We start from the raw sequence: 27962 nt of genomic DNA, 5'->3' as shown, positions 1-27962 counted from the left end.
GAGAATGATGATGATCATACAGAAAATATCACGTGTGGAGAAACTGGATGTTGGTTTAAATGCTCAGAATTTATAGCCTCCCGCTGGAAGGGAGAGGAGAGTAAAACTTCATGAGAAGCAGAAGTCTCTCATTTTCTGGATCAAGCAGGAGGGACGGATCATGGATGGACCCCCTCATGTTGACAAGTACGAGTCATCTTTAAATATTACAGACTCGAAAAGCGACACTTTATGCAGACATATACAGTTTTTCCATGAAGTATGTTGTGTCCAGCGAGAAATGCCGAGCTATTGTTACTGTAAAGTTTTCTTTTCCTCGTTAACCGTTACAGACTACTTTCGCGCATTCATTGTAAATCGTTTTGCGCGCTCGGCTGGTTAACAGTATGGTGCATGGGATGCTTTTATGTCTTACAGTAAGAACAAACTTTCATCTCTCCTCTCTTTCAGCTGATGAAGACTGGGCAACAATCTACCTCGCCGGGAGAGCAACTGCTGTAGCGTTTCCTATTCATCATCATCATTATCATCATCATCCTCAGCAGCAGCATCATCAGCATCATCATCGTCAGTTCGAGCGGCACGCACCTCACTTGCTCCACATCCTCGGGGCAACGAGAGCGCCAGGGCGCAAAGATGAACATCCAAGTCCTGCCTGAGCACAAACTGTCTTCGGTGGCCCCGTTGAAACAGTTTAACGTGGAGAAAAAGGAAGTGGAGCTGATCCTGGTGAAGGAGCAGAACGGGGTCCAGTACACGAACTCCTCTGTCGTGGCTTCCCCGAGCGCCCCCAGCTGCACCTCCGGCTCCGCTGAGGATGTTCCCAGAGAGACCTGGGGCAAGAAAATGGACTTTCTCCTCTCTGTCATAGGCTTCGCTGTGGACCTGGCCAATGTGTGGAGGTTCCCCTACCTGTGTTACAAAAATGGAGGAGGTAAGATCGGTTCTTCCATTTATTCTGAGGGACACCCTTTACACTGTTGTTAACTCTGATGAACAAAATGTGGGCTACTTGAGATATAATCATTTTGGGGAGCAGCTCACAAACTTACAAACGTTGTTATTGATTTTGAAATTAATTTTAATTGCATATGCATTGTATAACATTCAAATTATGTCTCAAACTATTATTAAAACACATTCAGTGTTTCAGAAATTATTTGAGTTGAATCCATTATTTATTGCTGATGAGTGAGACCAAATACTGTGTGAAAGAAAAAAATATTTGATGACTTTATTAACAAATATATGTTGAAAGATTATTTTTCACTGTAAAAAAGATGAACTGCCCTATAATTTACAAAAGATCATATTTTTTATTATATATTTATGCTTTTTAATCAACATTATATAATTTAATGACACATACAATAAGAAACTGTAGCATGGTTCCACTTTATTCCAATCATTATGACTCAGATGTTCAAAACCTTTGCACCTGTTGTTTTTCTCAACAAGCTACCAGTCGTCCATAAACTAGACAGTGTCAGCGAGCTCATTAACTACTAGTGGGCTATTGTTTAACAGATGTGTTGTCTTTTATAATTTATGAGTAACAAAATGTGTCTTAACTCTTTAGGCATTTAGATCAGCTTTGAGACAGAAATGTTTTTTATGACTGAAGCAGAATATACACTAAAGCACTAATTTACATGCATTACAGTAATTCGTTTTTGTAAAATAATTAACTATTTTGCATGATTGATCCACTTTTCTTTTGTGTATCAATTATAATATTAAAACTATTGTATTAAAACATCATGAGAAAAGACAAATATAGCAGGGATCAGGTAGATTTCTGATTTTGAAAACATACTTAAGGTCATGGGGTCAGAAAGTTTAATGAGAAGGTAACGTGACATTTTAATTTAATTTGACTTTTCACCTCTGTGTGCAGGTTAAACCATGTAGAATTTTCCATATCTGAATACATTATAATGCAAAGTCAGACTTAAGAACTATGATTACGTCAAACTGCCTCTAACTCCACTGTTGATTGACTATTCACTATATTAGCAGATACACTGACAAATGCCTGTTGTTTAGCCTTCATTTATTCTTTAGCCATCTGCAGATATCTGTCAGCTATCAAATTCTAAAATTCTATAATGTGTCCCCCAGGTGCCTTTTTGATCCCATATGTTCTGTTCCTGTTCATTGCTGGGATGCCCCTGTTTTACATGGAACTTGCCTTGGGTCAGTATAACAGAGAGGGAGCAGCTACGGTTTGGAAGATCTGCCCTGTATTTAAAGGTACGCTGAAAATTTGTAAACATGAAAGATGCTGAGATGAACTGTACCAGGTTCACACATTTCAACCATTAGTTCACTGCCCAACAAACTCCAAAACAAATGTTCTAACATTGACTTTTGGATGTTTCATTTTACACTGACCCAACAAACATAAACAGGGTTAACTCAATGATCCAACACATGTGTTCGTTAGGGCAGTGAACTAGGTTATACAGTGACTCTGCTGTGACTTTGAAGTCAGTGCACACACTTTTAACCTCATATACTGAAACAAAGTAAGGCCTGATACAGATAAAGCAACATTTTTTCACATATAATAACAAAATATTTGTGACTTTCCTCCTCAGGCGTTGGGTACACTGTGATCATCATAGCATTGTACGTGGGCTTTTACTACAACGTCATCATAGCTTGGTCATTGTATTACTTATATGCCTCATTGAGAAGTGAGCTGCCCTGGCTCAATTGTAATAACTGGTGGAACAGCCCCAACTGCACAGAACCACGATACATCAATGGCACCGTCTTGGGTAACAGAACCTCCTATGCCAAGTACAAGAACACACCGGCCGCAGAGTTCTACGAGTGAGTCTTAAATTCATTTTTATTATTGTTTTTTTGCTCTGTGGCCTTGCTGTTGTACTTAAGTTGTTATGTATTATTCCAGCAATAGTATCATGAAAATATCTGGGAACACAAAGTGTGACGCAATGTCATTATCAGTTAAAAGAATTCTGGCAGACAGTTGATAGACTTTCTATTTAATCAGCTGCAGTCAACTTGAGATTTGCTTAAAAGTATGAATATCCTGTATATTAAACAAATACTTTTACTTTATTTTGTCTTATAGGTATGCCAAACACATTAAAACAAGTGCATGATACATTTCCAAGTACAAAATCAGTTATGAATGATACAGCTGTTTTACTAGTCAGGTGTTTCTTTATGCTTCACAATATCTGTGATGTTTTCGACATTGTTCCAGTTTGTCATGTTGTACCAGTTGCTTGTCGCTTCCTATGGAGTCTTGCTGATATGGCGCCTAATGGATCTATCATTTAGCTATTTGTTTTTCATACATTCTTTCTCTCATTCCTGTGTGAGATCATGAAAACATTCTTAAAGATATGAATGATTTATTTTGCATCAGACAGGAAAAGATGAAAAGACATATCAAACCTGGCTGTGCATGCATGTGCCCCTGTCAGGAGGGGTTTTTAGTTAATCATTACTTCTAGTTGAATGAGGAGTCAGCTATGAGGGAGACTAAATCAGTCAGATGTATCAGTGCTTGTTTAGTATTGGAAGACAGGTTGATGTCCAGCCATTCTAGCAGTTATCATAATTATCTTGTTGAAGGAATATGTGGTATAATTTCTTTCTAGAACTCTGAAGCTATAGTTTAAATTCACTGTATGCACTCATTGTATATCCCAGATGTGCGATGCATATGAAGAGTTTATTTGCAAAAACAAAAAATGTTTGTTTTTTATTTTCAAAAGTCATGTTTTTTTTGTTTTTATTGTGTTTTATTGTGTTAATTTATTTACCTATTTTTTACCTAATCAAAACCCAACTGCAGTTTGATTGAGATTAATTGGAATGCACAGTGAAAAATCATGATTTTTGAAAATGGTTAAAAACTGAGTTACCTGTTTTTTACATTTAAATTTACATTTATTCATTTAGCTGACGCTTTTATCCAAAGCGACTTACAATTGCTATATATGTCAGAGGTCGCACGCCTCTGGAGCAACTAGGGGTTAAGTGTCTTGCTCAGGGACACATTGGTGTCTCACAGTGGATTCGAACCCGGGTCTCTCACACCAAAGGCATGTGTCTTATCCACTGCGCCATCACCATTTTTTTCAAATGAACTCGTATCAGGGACAGCCATTTGGAAAAGTTAACTGGCTTTAGTGATCCCATAGAGGAATACCAAGGAAAAGGTTTTTAGTCTGCATTTGTCTAGTAATTGTACAGCCCAGCTGAGATCTTTTTTTTTAATGTAATTTTTAATATTTCACCTACAAATGAAATTTGTACTCACCCTCATGTTATTCCAAACCTGTGTGACTTCCCTTCTACTGTGGAACATAAGATATTGTGAGTGATTTTATTCATTGTTTTAGTAAAAAAATTGTCAATGGTCACCAAACTGTTCAAGGTTCTTCAAAATATCTTCTTTTGTGTTCCACAGAGGTAGATTTGGAACAACATGAGATTGAGTAAATATTGGTAGAGTTGTTATTTTTCTGTAGCTATTCCTGGCTAACTATCTTCCAGGTAGGCCTATACTGTACCCTGTTGCTGCTCTGGGGTAGAACACAGGCACAATGATTAGCTGATCACATGTGAACAATTTTGCTTAAAAGTGCTCAAAATTAGGTCAGAATCACTGAAACGTGTATGCGGCACTCGAAACTCTGAAACTCCTGCCTACAATCTATGTGTAAAACTCTTGATGTAGACTGAAAGAAAGGCAGCTGCTTGCACTTCAAAGAAAAGCAGTCCTTTCCCGTGTCTAAGGGAAAATTTGGCTCCTCATGTCAGGGGAAGCCAGAAGAATGTGTAGAACAATGAAGAACCTACAGCACTTGCTGATTTGTTTACAACCAGTTATGGACAAAATCATAGCGACACGTCATCAGATTCTCTTGAGGGTTTCTGTGTCTATATTTAGTGCTCAAATCTTATGAATGTTTGTGTATCACAAAATCTCTTAAGAGTCTAGCATCACTGCAGAATTTAGGTGTTCATCCATATGTTTATCTCCTTTATACACATATGATATATTTTAACTTGTCCAACGCTCAACTCATTTGTTTCTCCCCTTTTCTTTCTTGGTGATCTACCGCTTCTTATACCCTCTGCTTGGCTTGTCCTCACTGTCTGTTTAGCTGTTTCTCTCACTTTCTCCCTCTCCTGTGCTCTTACCCTCTTTTGGACTGGTTTCTCACCCAGCAATGCTTTGAAGTGTCATTTCCCCAGCTGTCTTCTGTGTGTGAGGGGATGTGGAAAGCTGTCATTTCCTCCGCTTGTCTCCCCTCATGCCGCTCTATTATAATAGTTTTCTGCCACCAGTAATCCTACCATCATGGGACAGCACACAGGGCACTAGAGAATATTCATTACTGTCACAAATACAGCAGACTCACATGCTCAGCAGGTGTGCTATACACTGAATATTAGATTAACCAGTGTGTTGCTCAAAATAGCTAAAATGATGGGGAGAGCTAGAAACCAATCACAGAAAGAGGTGTTGAACCAGCAGCTGTCAATCCAGAAGCCCCCTGATCAAACCCAGTCAAGTTCATTGGTCTTACACAAACCCATCATGCCACACATCTTTCTAAAACAACCGACAACCAGACAAAAGCAAAATATGACAAGCTCAACAAAGCAAATTTCATCAGCTTGTGAGCCACCCACATATCCTTTGACTACGCTGTCTCTGCCAATCTTGTCATGTTCGAGTCGATCGCTGTTTGTTGAGAATGATGAACCGTTACTGCTCCGTTGTATTGTTTTACACAGCAGGTGTCCTAAATCTAATTATTCCATCATTACAGAAATCTTGTTACATCACATACAGTCTCAGATTTAACACCGGACTGATGTCATGAAGACAGAAATGGTGGATTTTGAGGGAAAAACAATCATTTGAAAAGCCAAGACGACGATCTTGACCATACTTGTTGTGCCTTCAAATAATAATCATCAAAAACGCACGCAAAAATTTCGGACTCAGCGTGCAATGACCTTAAGCCAGGATAAGGTCATAGTTCAAATAGAACATTTAAGTAATTTTTATAAACATGCCTCAGAAAAAAAAACATTACTGGTGTGCATCTTGAGGCAAATCAAAGGCACTTGCATATTTTAAGATTTATTTCAGTTAAAATATCTCAGACATGCATTTTAGTCTGGGCCTAGGCTTAAGCACTGTTTGTGAAACTGGGGGTAAAAGTACTTAAAATAATAAATCAAACAAGCATAATAGTGAACCCTTAGTATATAGGTTCATTGTGCATGCTTGATTTATTTCATTTTTTTTATATCATGATTTATTAAAAGTACCAAGCGGATGCGTTTCAGTAAAAAATGAGATATGAAGGTTGTAAGTCTTACAAATGCTATTTATTTGCAGTACTTGTTTGTTTTTAATAATTACAAAAATAAAAAGGAAGGAATTTACAAAAAAATATAAACAGCACTGAACTCGTGTCAGCCAGAGGGGTCCATAACCACAACGAATGTGCAGTTTCACAAACACATTTTAGGACATTCTGTTGCCTGTTATGAAAACAAATATAATTTGCTCCAGAGTTAAGCAAGCTGTGATGAGAACCCACATGCCATCAGAGTCATCTCCTGTGGCCGATTTCTGGCTCTGAGTACATAGCTGAAGATATGTTGAAATCATAGGTGTTTGGATTTAGCTTGGCAAGGATGGGACATCAGATGAATGAAGAGCTCTAGAGGGAACGCTTGCCAAGATACTCGCCAATCTAATGTAATTATTCAATTAGAGGAGGCTGTGCTCACATCTGTCCTGACCTAACCGCTGTCACCGAGACTGAGCTCAGGCTCAAGATCTGCTGCCACAGAATGAAAAGAGTGGTTATGTCTGTTTTTGAAGTTAGGAAGATTATTCAGGAGTGTTTGAGTTTCTGTTTGCGTGTTTTGGACCATATAGTATCACAGTTCCTTCTGTCATAATTTGATGACTAGTTTTGTCGTTGGCTAATAACAGAGCATTGGATTCTTAAAAATTCACCCAAAAATGAAAATTTATTCATAAGTTTATTTGTTCTACTGAACAGATTGAACACCAATTAATCACTTGGTCAAAAATGAAAAGTGAATGTTTGCCAGAATGTTTGTTAGAATTTCTGCCTGCATTTTTGTTTTCTAACAACACACATATGTAATTCTAAAAGATTTCATCAAAACGTTATTTACTAAAGGATTAGTGAAAAAGTCCAGTAAATGAATAATCAAATGTGAGTGAGCTATTTGTAAAAGTATTTATTGTCAAGACAGACTGATGTAAACCAAGAGATTTGTATAGGGTGTAGTTAAAGGGCCAGGGTTCAACTGAAATCTCACAGAGAGCGGATTAAAGGCCAAGTTGTAGCTGGACAGGCGGGTCGACAGATCCCAGCGTGATGTTATTGGCAATGATGACGGGATTGGATAGTCTCCTGTCTCTAGAGCCCTGAGGGTTTGTCTGGCTTTTCTTCTCTTCATTAACTCAGCCATGATGGCTTCAACATCCATGTTTCTGTAGACCTCATACTCACGTTTATTCCCTTATCCCTATTCCTAATGCATGACCAAATCAATTCTTTGAGGAGAAGTTGAGCAATTCTCAAGCTTTCTCTAGCTTTAAAGTTTTCCTTTTCAATGCAACTATCTTAGTTTGGAATGTTGCAAAACCAAACCAGATTTAATCATTAATTGATACTAATTTAATGTCATCAAATTAAACAAGGGCATATTACACATAAATAGTACGTATATGGGAGATTAATAAATTGGGCTGAACATAATTTAAGACAGTAATCATTTGGGAATATCATTTTGTCACTTGACAAGTGTTTTTAAGTGTTTAGTGTGTTTTTAAAGTTAAATAGAGATGGATCAAGTCTGCTTTCATTCACATCATGGCTTCTAAACGCATAAAGTGTATTCAAACAGAGCAGCTTTCGTTTTTCCTTTAGAAGAGACCTCTTTCAGAAGAAAAGACTACAGCAATGTTCTGGCACTGGGTTTGTTAATAATATAAGAACAATGGCCTGTACTGTTTCTCCTCTTTAAACCTCACTGGGAGGTGCAGCACAGGAATCATTTAGATCACATTCTACAGAGACTCTTTTCACGGGGTGTATCCAGATATTTTGCTAGAAACCAGCAATGATATTCATCATTGGCTGGTTGAGAAACCTTTGGTCATAACCATTATTCAGACCTTTTTTATTTATGCAGCCATTAAAATGTTAGAAACATAGGTCATCCCTCTTGGGGAACAAGAACCTGAGGAAATGGGGGTTTATGGGTAATTTACTATCTGGCAAATCTTTTGAAGTGATTGACGCAGCACAGTGTGTGACACATACAGTATTGAGATTGAGTGTTTGTACTGGTTTGGCTGTTCTAGTAATGGTTCTGTGTCTGTGTGTTTTTGTTATGTGGACTCTTAGTTTGTAGATGTGCCTGGTTTCCTGTTTCCTCTTGTTTTTCCCTGATTGTTCTTGCCTGTTCCCTTTACTCAATTAGCCCGTACTGTAAGCCCCTGTGTTTCCAGTGTTGTTTGTCAGATCTTGTACTTACACAGTTGTACTGTTTGATGAGCTTATTTTGTGTTATTTTTGTGTGTTACTTGTACCTTTGTTATTCTAGAATCCAGTGCTCACAAGATTCTGAGTTCCCATTGTTACACTAGTGAGATCCAAGTTTTTGAAGATGTCATTAATATTGTCAAACCCACCAACTAAAGTGGTCCTCACTATTTAAAAAAGCTTTTTTCAAATCTATTAAAGTTTCTGTGAAGATTAGGTTAGAGTAAGTACATCAGTTCAGAGTGGACAGTCTAGTGGAAACAGCCGTAAAACAAGAGCTAGCATAAGCATAACATATAAAGCACATGAAAGGGTATAAGAATGTGCTATAAAAACAAGATACAGTTCCATAGACAGAGTTCGTGTGCACTTACTTCTCTGTAGTTTTAGATTTTTTAAAGGATCTTCAGTTATCAGTACAAGGTTTTATCATACTTTGACTTGACAGAACATCACTTTTATTTTGATACATAACCCCTTTTCCAAGAATTATATGAGCAGTGATGTCAAGTGACAAGTTGAACTCCTACATACTCCATAGAGTCTATCAAGAATTTCAGTGGTTTATAACTCAGTGAGGCCCCCCCACACCCATGCATAGAGGGTGTCCCTGGCACCAATGGACCTGTGCAGTATGTTTATTCAGAACATTTTTTGTGTGCAGATAAATGTTTTAGCACCATCCTCTTGGAGCATGACTAAGAATACAGCACATTATAATTAGGAATGTTTTATTTGTTGGAGATTCATTGATAATATTCCATAATTTGATGAGGAAAACACTCCAAAGAATCTCCTGTCCGAGGAGGATTGTGCCCCAGGACACTTCCTTTACTACTGGAGAGCCTTTGGACAAGGCACACAACACAACATTTCTCAACATTTTTTTTCTATTCAGACAGTGTGACTATGAACAAAATACACTGAAGTAATTATTTAATCTCGCTTACCAATTCTCCTCCTCCAGGCGCGGGGTGCTGCACATTCATGAGAGTAGAGGCATCGATGACCTGGGTCTTCCTCGCTGGGAGCTCGCCCTCTGCCTTGTTGTGGTTGTCTTCATCCTGTACTTCAGCCTGTGGAAGGGAGTCAAGTCCTCGGGAAAGGTGCAAAAACTCCAGCTATTTTTTTTTTTTGGTCATTCTGTCAAAGATTAATTTAATGTTCATATATACACTTTTCATTGAAAAGCAATCTCAAGGCACTGGTCAAAAAATGATCTATCTTTATTTGTGTGTGTGTGTGTGAGGGTGTGTTTAGGTGGTGTATGTTACAGCTACTATGCCCTACATAGTGCTGTTGGTGTTGCTGATTCGAGGCATCACTCTCCCTGGTGCAATGAATGGAATTAGGGCATATCTCCACATTGACCTGAAGAAGCTCAATAATCCTCAAGTAAATTCATGCTAATAGGGCTCAACCTATTTTATGAACTATTCCTGATATATACTGTATATCTTGGATTTTTAATAATGGTCACAAATACGTACTTCTCTTTTATATAGATGGATTGTCACTCTTTTTTTTTTGCTGCAGGTATGGATTGACGCAGCTACTCAGATTTTCTATTCTCTTGGAGCTGGGTTTGGAGTCCTCATTGCCTTCGCAAGCTACAATAAATTTGAAAATAACTGCTACAGGTACGACCAATCTTTGATAGGTTTGTAAATTCCCTAAAGGCCTATTCACAGACGCAGCAAAGATTTGTGTCAGATCATTGTGCTACATCTGTCAGTATATGTTGGCATTGGTCGATTCTTATTTCCGTCGATTGAACATGTTGAATCAGTGTTTGTTGGGTCTTGGAGTGTCTGAGAAGTGACATACTATAATCAGTTGATTGTCGGCATTGGTCTGCGTCTGTCTGTGCGGTGTGAATTGGCCTTAATAAATACGTCTCTTCAGAATTATATAACGGTGTACTACAAACAGGTTCCGATGTGAGTAATATCTTACTTCAAGGCTTATAATGATTTTTTTGCCTGATCTGTTATCCCATAACCATTTCAGTTTGCTAATACTGAGAAGCTATGGCTTTGCTTGCTAGTGGGTTAAAGTTCCCATGGGAAAACCAGCATGTTATTTCCAGAGATCAAAAGTTAGGAAGAGTCGTTAGTGGGGCCAGCAGGTGGCAGTCACCTTGTGGGCTTTGTGGATCTCAATAGACTAAATAACAGACAGGTTATAGTACAGTATTATTGTCAACTACACTAGTGTCTCTGTAGATTGTTATGTTTCAACACTTAGCCTGTTCAGTTGCGCACTGAGCATTTAACCTCATCATAATTAATCACACAACTTGTCAATTTCTGAGTAATTGCGGAGGTGGAAATTACATGTGTCCTGTGAAATTGTCAGGTATAAATGAAAGAACAACGTTGTAAATATGGTTGTCAGTTATAAAAAATGGTTTGTCAGGTAGTTGAAATTGGTACAAAGTTGCAAGGCTTGCATGCGGTGATATCCGTTCGTGTGAAGGTTTTGAAGAGGCAAAAGTCAGTCTGATTCATTTATTCACTGAAAAGTCAATGCCCACTTTGGTTGGCCCGTATTAAATTACGTTAAATTTAATACTCAAACATGTTTGAAATCTTCTTTTGATGCTTTGTCAATGTACACATCTAAAGCATGTCAATGACTTACAGTAAGCACTATTGATTTCACATCACAATATGCTGACGTCTAAAGCTGGAACCCCACTGGACCAACAGGTTTTTGCTCTCCAGGGCACATATTGTATGTCTTACTAAGAATCTACAGTCATGTCAAAATATTTGCTTTTGTTTCTAACAGAAAATAAAGAACACCAATGAAAATGTCAGTTTGAAATATCTTCACAAAATCTTTTTCATTATATTTACATTTAAATAATCTAGTACGTAATATTCAGCAACATTTTTCACCTCTTCAGCTTTTGGCCACCATGACAATATGTTGCAAGCCAGATGTCTGCTCAGGTTTATGCGCTTCTTCACAGACTACACTGAATGGTCCCACCCTAGGACACACTTTCATGAATTGTTGTATTCTTTCTTCTTGGATCTGCTCTTTGTATAAATTGTTTGCTTTTGAATTGGGCTTTTGTAATGTCTAGTCACTGCAACTGGCAAGCATTGTGGGAACAAGGGAACAAGCTTTCAAAAAACAATGCTAAACTTCAACAGTGCACAGTTCCTCTGCACAGGATCCATCTAAATGAGACTTGATAACTCAAAGCATATCCACAGTGGGGATAAGACACAGCTTTGGCATCGACTCACTGCAGGTTTAAAGTGATCAAGTCATAGATTCTGCTCAGCAGTTTTGAGACTTCTGGTGCAATGTAAACTGTTATCTTGTGCTTTGTTGCAGGGATGCTATTCTGACCAGCACAATAAACTGCGTAACCAGTTTCATCTCAGGGTTTGCCATCTTCTCAGTACTGGGATATATGGCTCATCAGCATCATGTCAACATAAAGGATGTGGCCACTGAGGGTCTGTGACTCTTACAACTTCACTGTTTTACTCTTTACTTTGTGTATTTCTCAACCTATTCATGTTTCTCAGTTTTACATTGTGCACTATTCTTTGTTGTTTTGTGGTTAACCAGAGTGTGACACCTGACAAATGATATTTTTTGGAGTACAGTGTCCCTTGTTTATATCTGTGTGCAGGAGCTGGACTGGTTTTTATTATCTACCCAGAAGCGATCTCAACCCTACCTGGATCCAGATTTTTCGCGATAGTGTTTTTCATTATGCTTTTGACTCTTGGAATTGACAGCTCTGTGAGTACAAAGTAGCCTTGTTATTGTCTAGATCTATATGCAACCAGTTTGTAATATATTTGTATGGCATATATAAAGATCATGCGAATAGTCCTAAACACCTTTTTATTTGCCTGGGCCTTCTCACATAAAATGTAATTGACAAAAACAATGCATTTCCTAATAATTGATACTTGAATTACTAATACTAATAACTAAATTATTAATAATGTCTTATTTAGATGGGTGGCATGGAGGCAGTGATCACTGGGCTATCAGATGACTTCAAAATCCTGAAGAGGAATAGAAAATTATTTACATTTATTGTAGCATTTGGGACATTCCTATTGGCCCTTCTGTGCATCACAAATGTAAGTATGTTGGGTCTATTTTTTTTAGCAGTGTGACAATATGAAAATACTTATAATAATATTATTTATTTACTTGTCACATTATATTACATTCTATATAATATCCCTATTTAATTTGCTTTCAAGATCATATTTATTTAGCATCAGTGGTGTGATCCATGTGATCGCATCAGTTGAAACTACACTGTGGAGCATTTCAACATGGATTGGCTTACAGTCAAAAAACTTAGCAGATCAAATTATGTTTTGAAAATAATTTTTTATGATGAACAGGCAAAATAAATGAATATTCACAAAATAACATAAAAGCTATATAATGATGAGTTAATTAATAGAAGTCCTTTATTCAGCAGCATTTTGACTTGGTTATATCTCGGTCATGACAGGGAGGGATCTATGTGTTGACCCTGTTGGACAAGTATGCTGCAGGGACGTCTATTCTATTTGGGGTGCTGATTGAATCCATTGGAGTAGCTTGGTTCTATGGTGAGCAGAAATAAACATACATTTGTCTTAAAAGGTCCTCTTCCACTACTGACTGAATTTAATGCACCTACTAGATAACTTTTTGTAGTCTATAACAGGTTTATGTACTACATTTGGTATAATCCAAATAAGCTTTACAGATCTTTTTTTTTTTTGGAAAGGGTTTAAACAATGTTTTTTTATGCTTATTTAATGAACCATTAACAATTATTCCACATGCACCTGTGAAATAGTCCTTAAGACTAACAATTTACAGGTGTAAGGCAATGAAGGTCACATTTACAGTAACTTAGGACAGTAAAGAGAACTTTCTACTGACTTAGGAACTGGAGGGAGATTTGGCCGGAGCAATAAACTGCAATGTCCGTAATGTAAGATGCCTAAAACAGTGCTACAGAGAGACAGGAAGGTAACCATGTGTCCCCCCAAACGTGTTTGAGAACTTGCAAGTGCTTTGGTGGAAGAGTGGGGTAACATCTCACAGCGAGAACTGGCAAATCTGGTGCAGTCCATGAGGATGAGATGCACTGTAGTATTTAAAGCAGCTGGTGGCCTCACCAGATACTCACTGCGACTTTTGGTATTGATACAAAATATATACACTACTTGGATAAATGTATTGAGGCACACCTTTTAATTAATCAATAATTGATTCAATCAGACCTATTGCCACAGGTGTATAAAATCAAGCACCTAGCCATGCAGTCTGCATTGAAAAACATTTGTGACAAAAACTGATAATTTAAGCGTGATTTTTAGCATGGTACTGTGATAGGATCTGCCACTTCTGCACTAAGTCAGTTTGTGAAATTTCATTCCTGACTGAGTGCTGAGATGCATGGATGATGGAATCTTGTTCTGCTGATTCCATAGCTAAAGACTTCCACTTAATATAATTAAGTTCATATTAATTATTAATATCAGTATTAATATCATTCATATCATAATTATCAACACAAAAAACTGTGCAACTGGAGCTTCAAAGAATGGGATTCCATGGCCGAGCAGCTGCATACAAGCTTCACATCACCAATAACAATGTCAAGCATTGGATGGAGTGGAGTAAAGGACACCGCCACTGGACTCTGAAGCAGTGGCAATGTGTCCTGTGGAGTGATGAAATCACGTTTCTGTGTCTGGCAGTCTGGGTTTGGTGCATGCCAGGAAAACGTTACCTGCCTGACTATATTGTGCCAACTATAAAGTTTGGTGGTGAAAGGATAATGATATAGGGCTGCACTTCAGGGGTTGGGCTAGGCCCCTTTTTTCCAGTGAAGGGAAACCTTAATGCTTCAGCATACCAAGACATTTTGGATAATGCTAAGCTGGCAACATTGTGGAACAAGTTTGGGGAAAGCCCTTTTCTATTCAAGCATGTTTGTGCTCCAGTACACAAAGCAAGGTCCATAAAGACATTGTTTCCATCCAAAGTTGTGAATTAAACTTATGCACAAAATCGGAATATCGCATAAAACATTTGCAAATAAAGCACCATTTCCATCCAGTGAGTTGAAGAGAACAAAATTGTCACTTCCTGATTAACTTGGGCTAAATATCACAAAGAAAAATGACATTTTCTGCAGTAGGAGAAGGCACTGTATATAATAATTCTAGTATACAATAAATTACGAGCTTCAGAGTGCACAGACAAAACGCAGTCATGTTATCTCATTTTCGGAGCCTGCTGTTTGGGTACACAGTTCTGGGAGTTAATTATAACGAAGCACATTGCTGTGCAATAAGATCGGTCTGTTAGTTTTTGGTCCAGTTATGCTGTCCCATTGCAAAATCTTTTTTAATGCGCATTAAGGAATTTATTTGGTAAAAGTCTTTCCATTGTAGTTTGTGTTCATGTTTTCTTACCGGATAAGGAATTTATCCTACTTGGTTGAGCGCATCAATTTTTATGAACATTTTTTAAATTTATGACCATCTTGCCATTTCCATCCAGCGTTTTTTTATGCAATATCCCAAAATGCACATAAAAATAGGTGGATGGAAACAGCTATTGTTTGATGAGTTTGGTGTGGAACAACTTGACTGACCTGCTCAGAGCCCTGACCTCAAATCCATTAAACACCCTTGGCATGAACAAGAATGGAGATAGCAAACCAGGCCTTCTCATCCAACATCACTGCCTGATTTCACAATTGCTCTACTGGATGAATGGGCACGAAATCCTACAGAAACACTCCAAATTCTCATGGAAAGGCTTTCCAGAAGAGTGAAAGCTGCAAAGAGTGGATCAACTCCATATTAATGTCTCTATATTTATAACACTATGTCACTAAAGTCCCTGTTAGTGTAATAGTCAGGTGTCCCAATACTTTTGTCCATGTAGTGTGTATCCTGCATACACAAATACATTTGAATGGTAGTCAGTGGAGCTTCTGCATCTTCCAGTAGGACTGAGAAACTCAGCCTCAACACACTAATGCATTACAGTCCAAGTAAGATCAGAGTTATGAACCAGATTAAAGCTATGACAATGAAAGTTGAAGACTGACCAAACAATTATATATTTATCTCAATTTTATATATTTTTGTAATTATTCCAAAACATATGCAGTTCTAGTTACTGCAAGGACAGGGAGGTCATTTATTATAGACCTACTGTGCATTCTGTGAATTTCAAAAATTTGCATACTGTACATTCCAACACATTGTCTATAATATTTTTTATGCAATTACTAATGCTAGGTCCATGGTTACTTAATGAATAAGGATCCCAGCCTCTCCCAAAGAGCAAACATAAACAAATAGTTTAAAGCCTCTGGATTTTAAAATGTCAAGATTATCAGCGTTGCATTCCATTACATCACTTCCTAAGATCCAAAACTTCTCATATCTACTTTATATTGTATTGTGCTGTCTAAGAGTACAGTACAAAGAGTTCAGAACATCATTGATATTATTGTAAGAAGAGAAACCTCAATTCAGAGAATGGTCTCGGGTACTTTTATCTTGAAATGATGTCCAGATGCTGCTAATTTCTTTGTGTGTTTGTCCCTTAGGCGTGGATAGATTTAGTGAGGACATTGAACGCATGACAGGCTTCAAACCAGGGATCTACTGGAGGCTCTGCTGGAAGTTTGTCAGTCCAACGTTCTTACTGGTGAGTGAAACAGGGGTGTATGAACATAACACCTGATGCAATTTGACTTTTAAATGGGTCATGACATGGATTTTATTTTTTTTCATTCTTTTAACCCTTGTGCATCAATAAAAAAAAGTTACACTTAGGTCCATAGTGGACAAAAATGTCCATGTCAAAAAAACGGTCATAAAAATTGGAAGCTTGGGAGCAGAGACTTGGTGGTCTCATTTTAAAGAAGACCCATGGCAGATTATTGTTGAAGTAAAAATAGTTTAAAAAGTGAAACCAAAAAAAGTTATACAGGTTTAAGTTTATGAAAATGATTTATGAACAATATTTTTTATTTTATTTTATTATTATTTTATATATGAAACATGTTGAACCCTAAACCTGCTAGAAAATCAAAGCCATAAATCTAAACAAGATGCGTTCCAAATTTGAGGTTGATATCTCAAAAAATGAGCTCTCAGTAAGATTTTGTTTGGACGCAGTACTAAATTTTCCCCATTAGATGCCAGCAAAACTCTGCTGGTGCACACAGTGCTTGGATTTGTGATTTACAGTAGAGTTTTTCTTTCTCAAATATTACAAGCACACACACTCAATTTTTTTTATGACACACATACAAACCACACTCTGACATCTATACCAACACACCCAAACAATTATAGCTGCATTATTTATCCAATTGGCTCTATAACACGCAGAAGCAGAAAACAGGAAAAAAGCGAGTATTTGCTTTATAGACCCTTTATAGACCAAACCTGAAAAAATGGCACCATCTGGTAAAAAGTAGCAAAAAATTTAATTTTGATGCCTTGCCAACAGAATGAAAGCCTATTAACAAAAATTGCATCATTTTACAGTTAAACGGCACTGCGATTAAAAATAGCAGTTTTAATGGGTTTCAATGGGGACATTTTTGTCCAAAAGGTCCTGAGAGGAACAATTTTGTGTACCTAGTGTAAAATAGATTTATTAAAGGAGATGAGGGTGGAATATTAAAATTCCAATACAAGTACACACCTGAGCCAAAATTTATGCAGTTGAAATATTTTATATTATTTTTTCAGAAATATTTTTTCATCAGGTTAGATATTGATTATTTATCACTCAAATCCCTTTCTCTACCTGTCTGTCGGTCGTGCATATCCACCATGTTTGTAGTTTTTTAAACACTTTATATGCGTGTTTGTAGTTCTAATCGAATCCTCGTCCAGCCGGAAGTAGTAGACCATCCGGGAATCTTTGGCATACTTTTTTAAACATACTATGATTTGGGACATACTAATTCTATTTTTGAATACTATTTAGGACGGATAGTATGCGAATTGGGATGTGGCACATATGAATGAATGAGAAGTGCCTAAGCTGAATCCCACCTGTCGCCAAAAAGTCTGTGACTTCTCTTATAAAACGGCATTTTTTTCTGTGTAAACTCTAAAAATCTCTAAAAGTATTGTTTTATTGTAAAACATGTTATAGATTAGCAGATAGGCTGTCGATTCATTCAATGATGAGCTGTTTCCTCTAAAAAGCTGTTTATTCAGCATAGTGAAGCCTCTCCTCCATTGACATCCATTCAAAAAAAACGGCCTCTGGTCTCCTTTCCCACGTACTGCCAGATTGGAAGTGTTAGCATTAGCCATTATGCTTTTTCGTCTAATGGTTGCTTCTAGTGGCTTTGGAAAAGTGTCCGAGTTACATCAGACTTGCTCTGATGTCATGCTGACGTATGCCAAAAAACTCTCGCGACGGCAAGGCGGCTGTGTCGGATTGCGCAGGCAGGTGCAGTTGTTCTCCATCGACTGCACTGATCAAAAGTATGATGTGAAATGACTGACTGATGACACAGCTTAATGTTCATTTGTTCAGACAATTGTGATGTTGCTTTTTCTTCTAAAACGTTTTATTTTTTATCAGATTTCATGTGATTACTGTATGTATTTAAATTATGCATGAATATTCCCAAACACTATGACAGTGCAATCTCTCTGTAAGATATGTGATTGTTGTCATATTTCTATAAAAATGTAAAATGCATGTTTGTATTAAAGTAAAATGAATGATAAATACGCCTTTTGTATGGAATTAAATAACAAGCACTTTGAGTGTCTTGTTCATCATATTCATTTGTAAGTCGCTTTGGATAAAAGCGTCTGCTAAATGACTAAATAAAATAAATATTCATTTTTATATAAAGCAACAGAACCAAAATTATTTCATGTTTATCAGCAGCACAGCACGTGAGTGAGAATAATGCAATATCTGCCTTTGATCTCATAGGTATCTGTTCACTTCGAAAGGTCAGAACTGTCCGTCTTGACTGCACTTATTTCACTCCTCCCCTCACTGCAGCCGCCTACTCTCGACTACATTTCAGGCGAGGCACATCTCAAAGAATCCTGAAACCTCAGTATTCTTTCTATTGTAAAGTCATGCAGTGTGTAGCCTCCTGTCGCCGATCCATCGTGCAATGTGAACACAGCAGCAACTGAATGCTACCCTAGATAGTCATACAGTGTGAAAACAACGGTGATCCGACGACTTTGCCTACTTTCAACAAATGTTTCTTCGTGAACTCTCCATGACACTGTGCCTCGTTTACAAACAAAATCCCCAGACATGGGGCCCGTTCTTCATACGTTGCTTATTACATCCTAGATCAAATGACACATCCAAGATGATATCATCGCACTAATCATGATCTGGCTGATTTGGTTCTTCGAACGCACCTGTTTTTGATGATTAGTATGACTGGATTGGGTTATCTGAGATAATTGCAAAAATACTCAAAAACCACGATCAGCGATGCAGCGATTGGCTGGCGGCAAGACAGCAATGTAATGACATCATATAATTAAAAAAGACACCGGACGAAAAACTTGACAAATTTCTGGACTCTTATAAGGAAACAGCCAAGCGAACAAAGCTACATAAATGTTATAATAGATAAATGAAATGTTTTTATTTAATTTTTTTTTACAAGATTCCCAATTATTTATATTCAGGATTTCTTATATTTGCATAGGCTTTGTATTTTTATTTTAATGTAGAAATTAGCAAATCATTTAATTTTATCTTTGAAACAGATTTTTTACATGACAGCATTAATTAAAGTTTCTTAAGGGTCAAGATCATGTTATCTGCATCGCATGCGCTCCATCAAGCCACTCCCATAATAGCTCTGTCTGTCATCACTCAGAATAATGCATGGCTCTACATCATCTGTATAGCATGTGTGTAAGACTCTAATACAATTAATGAAGTAATTATTTTCTGATGAATAAATCTTTTAATGAGTAACCTGGCTGTGTTTATTAACCTATAGACTACACGACATTGTTATATTATTTTCAAATTAAGTTTTAATTTATTATTATTTAACATTATTGTCCCTGGATCAGTAGGGTACTCTTGTAATAAAGTAGCAGTGGTTGGTACACATTTTCAGAATAAATTTAGCTTAAAAAGATGCAATCTAATCCTGTTTACATGAAATAAGCCTGCTCTCGAGCAGGTTTAAGCTTACGGACCAGATGCTATGACAGCAACTTTGAGCATCAAAGAATCAAAAAATCCAAGATCATGCCAAAACGTCAACAATCAAATCCAGCTAACTAAGTTAGCTAAGTTAGCGACGTACGAAGAACGGGCCCATGATCTGTGTTGTCATTAAAAATAGACTATCCACTTGTTCCTTAGACTGGGAACCTTCTGATATGTGTACAAAGACTCAAATGAGCTATTTAAACCAAACGCGTCAAAGCGAACGTTCTCACTCCATTTGTCCTATTGACGACAGACTCATGTGCGTGGACTGTGTCAGAAAGTGAACGCACATCTGTATACTGTTTCCAGTGTGGATAACAGCAGTGATTGTAATTTCTATTTGCTTTAGACGCAATGTGACACTCGCATTCAGCGTAATCAAATGCCAGCCGTTAAGTGGCTGAACACCAGTGGGCGGGCCTATGATGAGAGGATTAGTTGCTCTGGAGGCGGTCATATGCAAACGACTATGCCCGGGTGATGTCACCTGCCACCTTGGATCCAAACGAGCCATTTTCTGAGGGTTATTACATAAATGCTTTTTTATTGATGATGAGGACATTTTAAGTTATGAAACTTGCAGGATGTATCGAGCATACAAAAACCTCTTCTATGTCAAAAGATCAAGGGAAATTTGGTTTCTCATGTCATAACCCCTTTAAGGAAATAATGTCTTTCTCTGTCCGTTGTCAGATTACACTTTAAATGTCTTTTTTCAGTTAACCGAAAAATTTGCTCAATTGTACTTGGAATATAGCTAATACAATTTAATAGTTTCAACCAGTAAAAATACCTTTTTATTTTCTTACTCTGACAAATCTGGTTCATTTGTACAGAATTGTGAATTACTCCTTAATGTTTCTGTACTTCCTGACTTCTTTTTCTGTGCAGCTTGTGGTAATCGCCAGCATTGTTACCTCCGGCGAATTGAGATATGATGACTATGTTTTCCCTGCCTGGTCAAATATGGTGGGCTGGTCCATAGCCTTGTCCTCCATGCTATTTGTACCGATCTACGCCATCTACAAATTCCTTGTTTTGCCAGGCACCTTCAAGGAGGTTAGTAAACACACGTTTGTCTTAATGGTCTAACCTGAGGACTTTTATTATTAGTTGCATACAGCAAGTTCCCTTTCGAAAGCTACAATCGATGCTGCGCTGCTCAGCGCATTGGGAACGTCTTTAGTCGTGACCAGCTGTGAATATTGTGTGTAACACGTCGATAGAATTGACCCGGAGGTAATATAGCCTCGGTCGATGACGTCATCGGCGCGCACCCGCAACACGAGGCTATAAATAGATGAGCCACAGGTGCATCATCAGGTCTTTTGTCTTCAGACCATTCTGTGCATGTGTGCGTCGAAAAAACACTCTCTCTCTACTCTCATCTGTTCTCAGATCTTTGCTAAGAGTTAGTTTTTGTCAGGCAGTGTGCAGAACATTCTCATTCTCAAATCTTTTTCTCTCACGTTACAACAAAGAGTTTAAAAAGTAAAAGAAGAGAAATGAGCCAACAAATCAGTAAGCGTTGTGTTCCTCCATGCTCCCGTCCCATGTCTGAGCTGGATACACACGATTACTGTTTTGTTTGTTTGGGGGAAGAGCACGCGGTTCTGGCTATAGAGAAAGGTGGATGCGAGCATTGTGAGCAGCTCACAGTTAAGATGCTTCGCTCCCATCTGAACTATTTCCAGTCCGCACCCGCATTACCATTGTGGGGCTCTCGTATGGATCTGCATGACGAGCAAGAGACGGGTCCGTCCCTTTCGCTTGCTGCGTCACCAGATCCTAACATCCCTTCTCGTGATCTCGAAGCACGCTCCGGTGCTTCTTCGGTTCAGGAGGGGGATGATATATCTCTTGGTTCTTCAGATCACGAGCAGCCAGCCTCTGAGCATTCCTCTCGCGAAAAGAAATCTGTCGAGGAATTGCTAGAGGTGGTTACTCGCGCGGTGGCCAGGTTACAGCTTCAGTGGCCACGTGAACAAGATACCCCCAAACGTAGTAAGCTAGAGGATAGGTTTCTGTCCGGTGGCAGGGGGGAGAGACCACAACATCAGTCTCTCCCCTTTTTCGAGGACCTCCATGATGAGCTATCTAAGTCATGGAGTAAACCATATACTTCTCGCGTCTTTGTGCCTTCGACGTCGACTTTTTCGACTATCGTGGGTGCGAAGTCGCGGGGGTATACGGAGATGCCTCGGGTTGAAGAGACGCTCGTGAGCTATCTTTCGCCCGAAGCCGCATCTTCGATAAAGAAACCTACCCTCCCCACTAAACCTTGTCGTATAACATCATCACTAGTGGGTAAAGCTTTCCAAGCTGCAGGTCAGGCTGGTGCTGCGCTGCACACTATGGCAGTTTTACAGGCATACCAGGCTGACCTGTTGAAGGATTTGAGTTTGGGCAGTACCATCGACGAGGAAGCGTTCTCTGAGCTTCGTCGAGCCACAGATCTGTCTCTCCGTGCGACCAAGCAAATGGCCCGTGCCATTGGCCGTTCAATGAGTGCTTTAGTCAGCACGGAGAGGCACCTGTGGCTGAATCTGACAGGTATTAAAGAGAAAGATCGTTTGTTTCTGTTAGACACCCCTGTTTCTCCCTCTGGTTTGTTTGGCGACTCCGTGAACACCGTAGTGGCCAGATTTAAAGAGGTGAAGAAACACGAAGAAGCATTCGTTCTAGGGGTCGACCGATTATCGACCTGCCCGATTATTGGCACCGATATTAAGCATTTTTATGATAATCGGCATCGGTCATTTTCAAAACCGATGTGCCGATAAAATTATTTAATTTTGAAACGCGCTATTTGGCTCTGATGCAGCCTGTCGGAACTCACCACTCTGTGGTCTAGAGCAGTCTTCGCCCACCGCGCATCTGATTTGTTGAGAGTCAGGAGTCCGACCAATCAACGTGGAAGACTAAAGGCACTCTCACACCGAAAGCGCTTGCTAACTGGTGCTGCTTCATCACGCATCAGTTCTCTCTCAAAGGCAGCAGCAGACCTTGCACAAGTTGCAATAAATTACAATCCACTACACTGAAGTTGTAAAAACCTCAATTTTATCTATTTATGGTTTCCGAGATGGGGGAAACTCAGGGGGAATCGCGGAATCCAGTCATATGGAATTTACTGTATAACGCGGAGTCACGGAATTAGTCAAAGTTTGGATGAATTAATCAAAAGTAGGTCAGTACACTTAAATCGACAAATGATATGGACTATCTGTAAACATTAAGCTGCAAAAAGACTATTTAAATATGAATTCTGCATGTTCGGCGTGTCTCTGTATATGTGAAAGGCACAGACGCGCGGTTTTGACACACACACACACACACACACTGAAGTGCGCGACGCTCGCGGTGTTTTCCGCATCTGCCATGTCACTAAATGAGGACATAAATATATTGACATCATCCCCAGAACTGCTCTGAGAGTTACTTCATGAGCATTTGACTGTTTCGTTTGAGTAAAACGATCGTCATATCATAAATAGGCTACAGAAACTTAGAGGTCCTCATGGCAACCCGTCAAAATAAAAGTTCGGTTTATTTACTAATGCTACTACAATTATTACAACTTTTGTTTAAAAGAACAATCTCACAATACGCTATTTCTTACATGTTTTAATTTATAGTAAACACATTTGTTTGCCAAAAAATAGAGTTCAACTCTCATTTGATTAAAAGATAAATTAAATTAATGTTTTATGCCTTCATTTGCACTGCTCTGTAAATTAAAACTAATGGAAATTACTGTCACATAGGCCAATACTAAGATACTGTCACATAGGCCAAGATTAAGTTACTGTCACATAGGCCAAGATTAGGATGACGGAAATTGGGACATTTCAATATGCTATTGAACCAAGTGAGCCAATAAAAGGCTATTAGTGTTATAGTTTCATTAAAATAGTTGCGGTCTTCTTCGCAACTTCTACAATGGAGCTATGAAGACAATTAAATTATTTACACGTATTATATACATTGCGCTTTTTAAATTAATCAATTGATGTGCATTAGATGATGAATTGAATAGTCACCTCTTGTAGGTTATGATTTAGTCAACCGAAAATAATTAATGAAGAATTTTGAGAGGTTATGCTATTACACATACATTTCTAACATGTAAATTATTGAAGCCAAATACTTACATTTCCCCAAGCTGTTTAGCTTTAGTATTTAGTATTCATAGGCTTAATCATGAAGCATGCAGTTAAAAGTGGGGCCACTGCATGAAGCGTCTGATAAACTTCTGACTCTAAAAATGGTTTTTCTCATGGCAATAACTTCCTTGAAGAGAATTGGGGATATGCAGGCTCTGTCTATCTCTCCATCCTGCTTAGACTTTGCCCCAGGAATGGTGAAAGTGATTTTGCATCCACATCCTGATTACCTGCCTAAGGTTCCATTTTCGGCTGTACATCCGGTCATTCTAGAGGCCTTCTGCCCTCCACCGTTCACAACGCCGGAGCAGGAGAAATCTCATAGACTGTGTCTAGTCCGTGCTCTTCAGGCTTACATCCACCGCACTAGCCAGTGGCGTAAGTCAGAGCAACTGTTCGTCTGTTATGGTGGTAGTAACAGAGGAGCAGCTGCCACCAAGCAGACCATGTCTCATTGGGTCAGGGATGCTATTGCTCTTGCTTATGAGGCGCGCGGTCAAGCTTCGCCTATAGGTCTTAGGGCTCACTCCACCAGGGGGGTCGCCTCCTCTAGTGCTTTGGCAAGGGGTGCCCCCTTACAACAGGTTTGTAATGCCGCAGGTTGGTCCTCTCCGCACACATTCATAAGATTTTATAGTTTGGATGTTCATGCCACTCCGGGCTCTCATGTCCTTGAGTCAACGTCACAAGCTAATGTCTGAGGCCTTCTTGCGTTCTTGTGGGCACACCTGCACAACCGTGGGGTCCAGACATTTCCAAGCACGGCGGCGTGGGTATTCTCGTTCCCAATGCGCTGAGCAGCGCAGCATCGATTGTAGCTTTCGAAACGGAACGTTTCCGATTACTTAACTGTAACCTTGTTCCCTGAGAAAGCGGAACGAGATGCTGCGCTACTTTGCCGTGCTGAAGATGTCCCAGGACTGCTCTTCAGACAAAATATCCTGATGATGCACCTGTGGCTCATCTATTTATAGCCTCGTGTTGCGGGTGCGCGCCGATGATGTCATCGACCGAGGCTATATTACCTCTGGGTCAATTCTATCGACGTGTTACACACAATATTCACAGCTGGTCACGACTAAAGACGTTCCCAATGCGCTGAGCAGCGCAGCATCTTGTTCCGCTTTCTCAGGGAACAAGGTTACAGTTAAGTAACCGGAAACGTTATAAATACTATAAATTTGTCCTCAAAATATGGTTTAATGCTATAGATACATACAGACGTACACACACACAAGCACACACTAGCAAGTGACACATTTATAGTGGAAAAAGGGAGAAAAAAAATAGATATATATACATTTGTTTTCAGACTACACTGATTCATATCTAGTTCTTAGGTCCAGTTCTTAAAATTTAGAATTATATTTTAAATAATCGTATATTAAGACAGATTATGTTAGGTGTTATATTCATATACCACTTCATTTTCCCTCCAGCAGAGCTAACTTTTAGCAGATTCCTTGTTTCGATCTCATCATACGTTGAATGACCTCAATAAATCTGTCCATGACTTAAATCTGCTTCATGACTTTGTGTGGTCCTAAAACTGAGAGATGTTTTCATTTGTAAATGCGCCACTTCCCAAAGCCACAAACATGCTACTGACATCTGGCTCAGTGCTTGCATACTCATATTTTCCACAAGCTGCATGATATCTTAAATGGCTTCAGAGATCATCTAACATATGCAGAATAAAATGCCACACTGCCATCTGTTTCTGACCCGATAATGTTGTTTTTGTTTAAATTTGTGGTTCTTAATTGCTGTGTGTTTATTTCTGCTAGTTCACTTTTGGTTTTTAATATCCATTGCAGAGGACAGCGTACTGCATTACTCCAGAAAATGAACATCACATGGTGAAGGAGGGGAATGTCAGGCAGTTCAAGGTAAGAAAATGCAAAAGGCACAATTATAGCTTACCGATATTTCTTTGAAGAGAATTGCATGTCAGAGAAACATCCTCACAGTTTTTCTATTGTACGTTTGGTCTTGTTTTTTTTTCAGCTCAGACATTGGTTATCCATCTGATGAAGGGGTCAGGTGGGAGTGCCCTCTCAAATGCTACTTGAATGCTGGAGAAGATATGGTGTGTGTGAGAGAGAAAGGTTTCTGCAAAGGTCTTTTACCATTTGAAAAGTGTCGCCTGAGAAAAGGACAGAATGAAGCAACGGCTTTGTGCGTTTCCCAACCACACACTGTACTGTCCAGTCTGCTCCATTTGTGTTCAGTGGTTGACTAGACGTTTTTATATAGTAGGGCAAAATAAATGTTGCGCCTGTACTTCCTTTTAAATCATACCCTTAGGTTTTAGTCCAAACCCTCAAAAGACTTCAAAATACTTTAATTTGGAAGTAAAGCAGGTATGTTTTACGATGTTTTTCGGGTTTTTTTGTGTGTAAAAATGTAAGCAGAGTATGTGGGGGTGCAAGTTGTAGAGGTTTAGGTAACACACTGAGAAATGGAAACCCCCTTGATATTCCAGAAAATCTTTCATGCCATATAACAGGTTTTGAGCGTTCTAAGTCATTGCTACAGTACATGTTAGAGCGCAGCTGTGAGTTTCTCAAATTTTACCTTGTTTCCCAAGAATAGTTTGGTTTTGCAACAGCTGGCTTACATCAAGGGTCCACCAAGCATATTTTCAAGCACATCTTTTCCCTTTTTGACACACCTCACAAAGCAGACATACACCACTGTGTCAGTGCCTTATCTAGCCATAAACTTCCTGTCATTAAGTAACTCATCCTCATGAAGAGAGTGCAGGGACGTGTTTCATGACTAAAGCATCTCATTGAGAGAGAGTTTCAATTAACTCCATGCCAAGGGACGCTCAATTTATGCTCATAACTTTCAAAATGAACTGAGATCCAATATTCTGCCTCAAGTAGAGCTTAAGAGCTCTTCTTTTGTCATAGTTCAATATTAAAGAAAAGGGATTTTTTTTTTTGTGTTTCGAATCAACGGATTAACGTTTTATATTTTACTTATGGCCTTGGATCAGAGCAACAATTATTGTTGTGACAAATTCGCTACCTTGCACAAGACTTGTTTGCCCCTTCAAGAGATTCAAAAGCATCAGATCAAAGGCAAAGAACATTATATTTGAAACTCAAGAAAGTCCAGTTGACCATCTATAGCTGCAATGTTCAAATACGCTAGGCAGGGGTTTAGTTTGTATTTAGTTTGAATTCTGTTTGACATGACATTGAAAATCTATTTACACTGTACACTGACAATTCAATTAATTGAGCTCTTGTGGTACAATCCCATCATCATGTGGTCCCTTTGAGCATTTCACACCTTGTATGGAATGTGTGCGTGTCTGTGTGCGAGTATAGCTAACAGATTAGGTCTCTTAGGTTTTCAAACTAGTCAAAATCAATAGTCTTATGTGGTTGTCTTTGTCTCGAGATGACACATTTTGTGGTTCACTGTGGCTTTTTCGCTTGAAGGAAATGTTTTCACATTTTAAAGTGTCAAAATCAACTCCCATTATGTTGGTTTGTGTTTTATTTATTTATGTAGAATCATTTGAAATATAAAAAATTACAGAAAACTTGATCACTGGTAGGAATCAAGCAACATATGTGGATTATGACATATAAAGAGATACAAATATATTATTTTGTTATATATCTAATATTGTATGTATCAAATTCTTTATAAAACGTGAATGTAATACATGTTAAGCAAAGTGTCTACTGTTATATCATGCTGTGTGATGTCGGTAAAGATATAAATATTCAGAAATGTATTATTCCGTGTAACCAGGGGTGACGTAACCACACGAATGTAAACGGAGCAGCTCTGGCATTCCTGAGTGATGCTTACAGAATAATGTGTACAACTACAAAACTGTCCTTTTGATTGTAAGTGACAAATATATATGAAAAAGTTCAAATATGCACACTATAACAATAAAGTCCTTTCCAGTACACACACA

General features: G+C 38.5%; 1 protein-coding gene across 1 annotated transcript; it reads left to right on the top strand.

Moving 5' to 3' along the window:
* Positions 1–27962, top strand: LOC306872289 (sodium-dependent noradrenaline transporter-like). Its single transcript, XM_079420796.1, has 15 exons — positions 1–186; positions 451–934; positions 2122–2253; positions 2601–2838; positions 9565–9703; positions 9858–9992; positions 10134–10237; positions 11949–12073; positions 12253–12365; positions 12587–12715; positions 13102–13201; positions 16216–16316; positions 20742–20909; positions 25834–25905; positions 26024–27962. Exons 2-15 carry the CDS (start codon positions 637–639, stop codon positions 26045–26047), a joined length of 1878 nt encoding a protein of 625 aa, XP_079276922.1. The 5' UTR covers positions 1–186; positions 451–636; the 3' UTR covers positions 26048–27962.

The sequence above is a fragment of the Barbus barbus genome, assembly GCF_936440315.1.
Source record: "Barbus barbus genome assembly, chromosome: 1".
NCBI classification, from domain to species: Eukaryota; Metazoa; Chordata; class Actinopteri; order Cypriniformes; family Cyprinidae; genus Barbus; species Barbus barbus.
Note: the sequence above shows the minus strand (reverse complement) of the source record. Positions and strands in the feature narration are given on the sequence as shown.

Excerpts from the sequence above, each read along its gene's own strand:
- LOC306872289 (XM_079420796.1), top strand. The coding sequence starts at position 637 with ATGAACATCCAAGTCCTGCCTGAGCACAAACTGTCTTCGGTGGCCCCG. Across the intron at positions 2,254-2,600 it reads GATCTGCCCTGTATTTAAAG|GCGTTGGGTACACTGTGATC; the intron begins GTACGCTGAAAA and ends TTTCCTCCTCAG. Across the intron at positions 9,704-9,857 it reads GAGTCAAGTCCTCGGGAAAG|GTGGTGTATGTTACAGCTAC; the intron begins GTGCAAAAACTC and ends GGGTGTGTTTAG.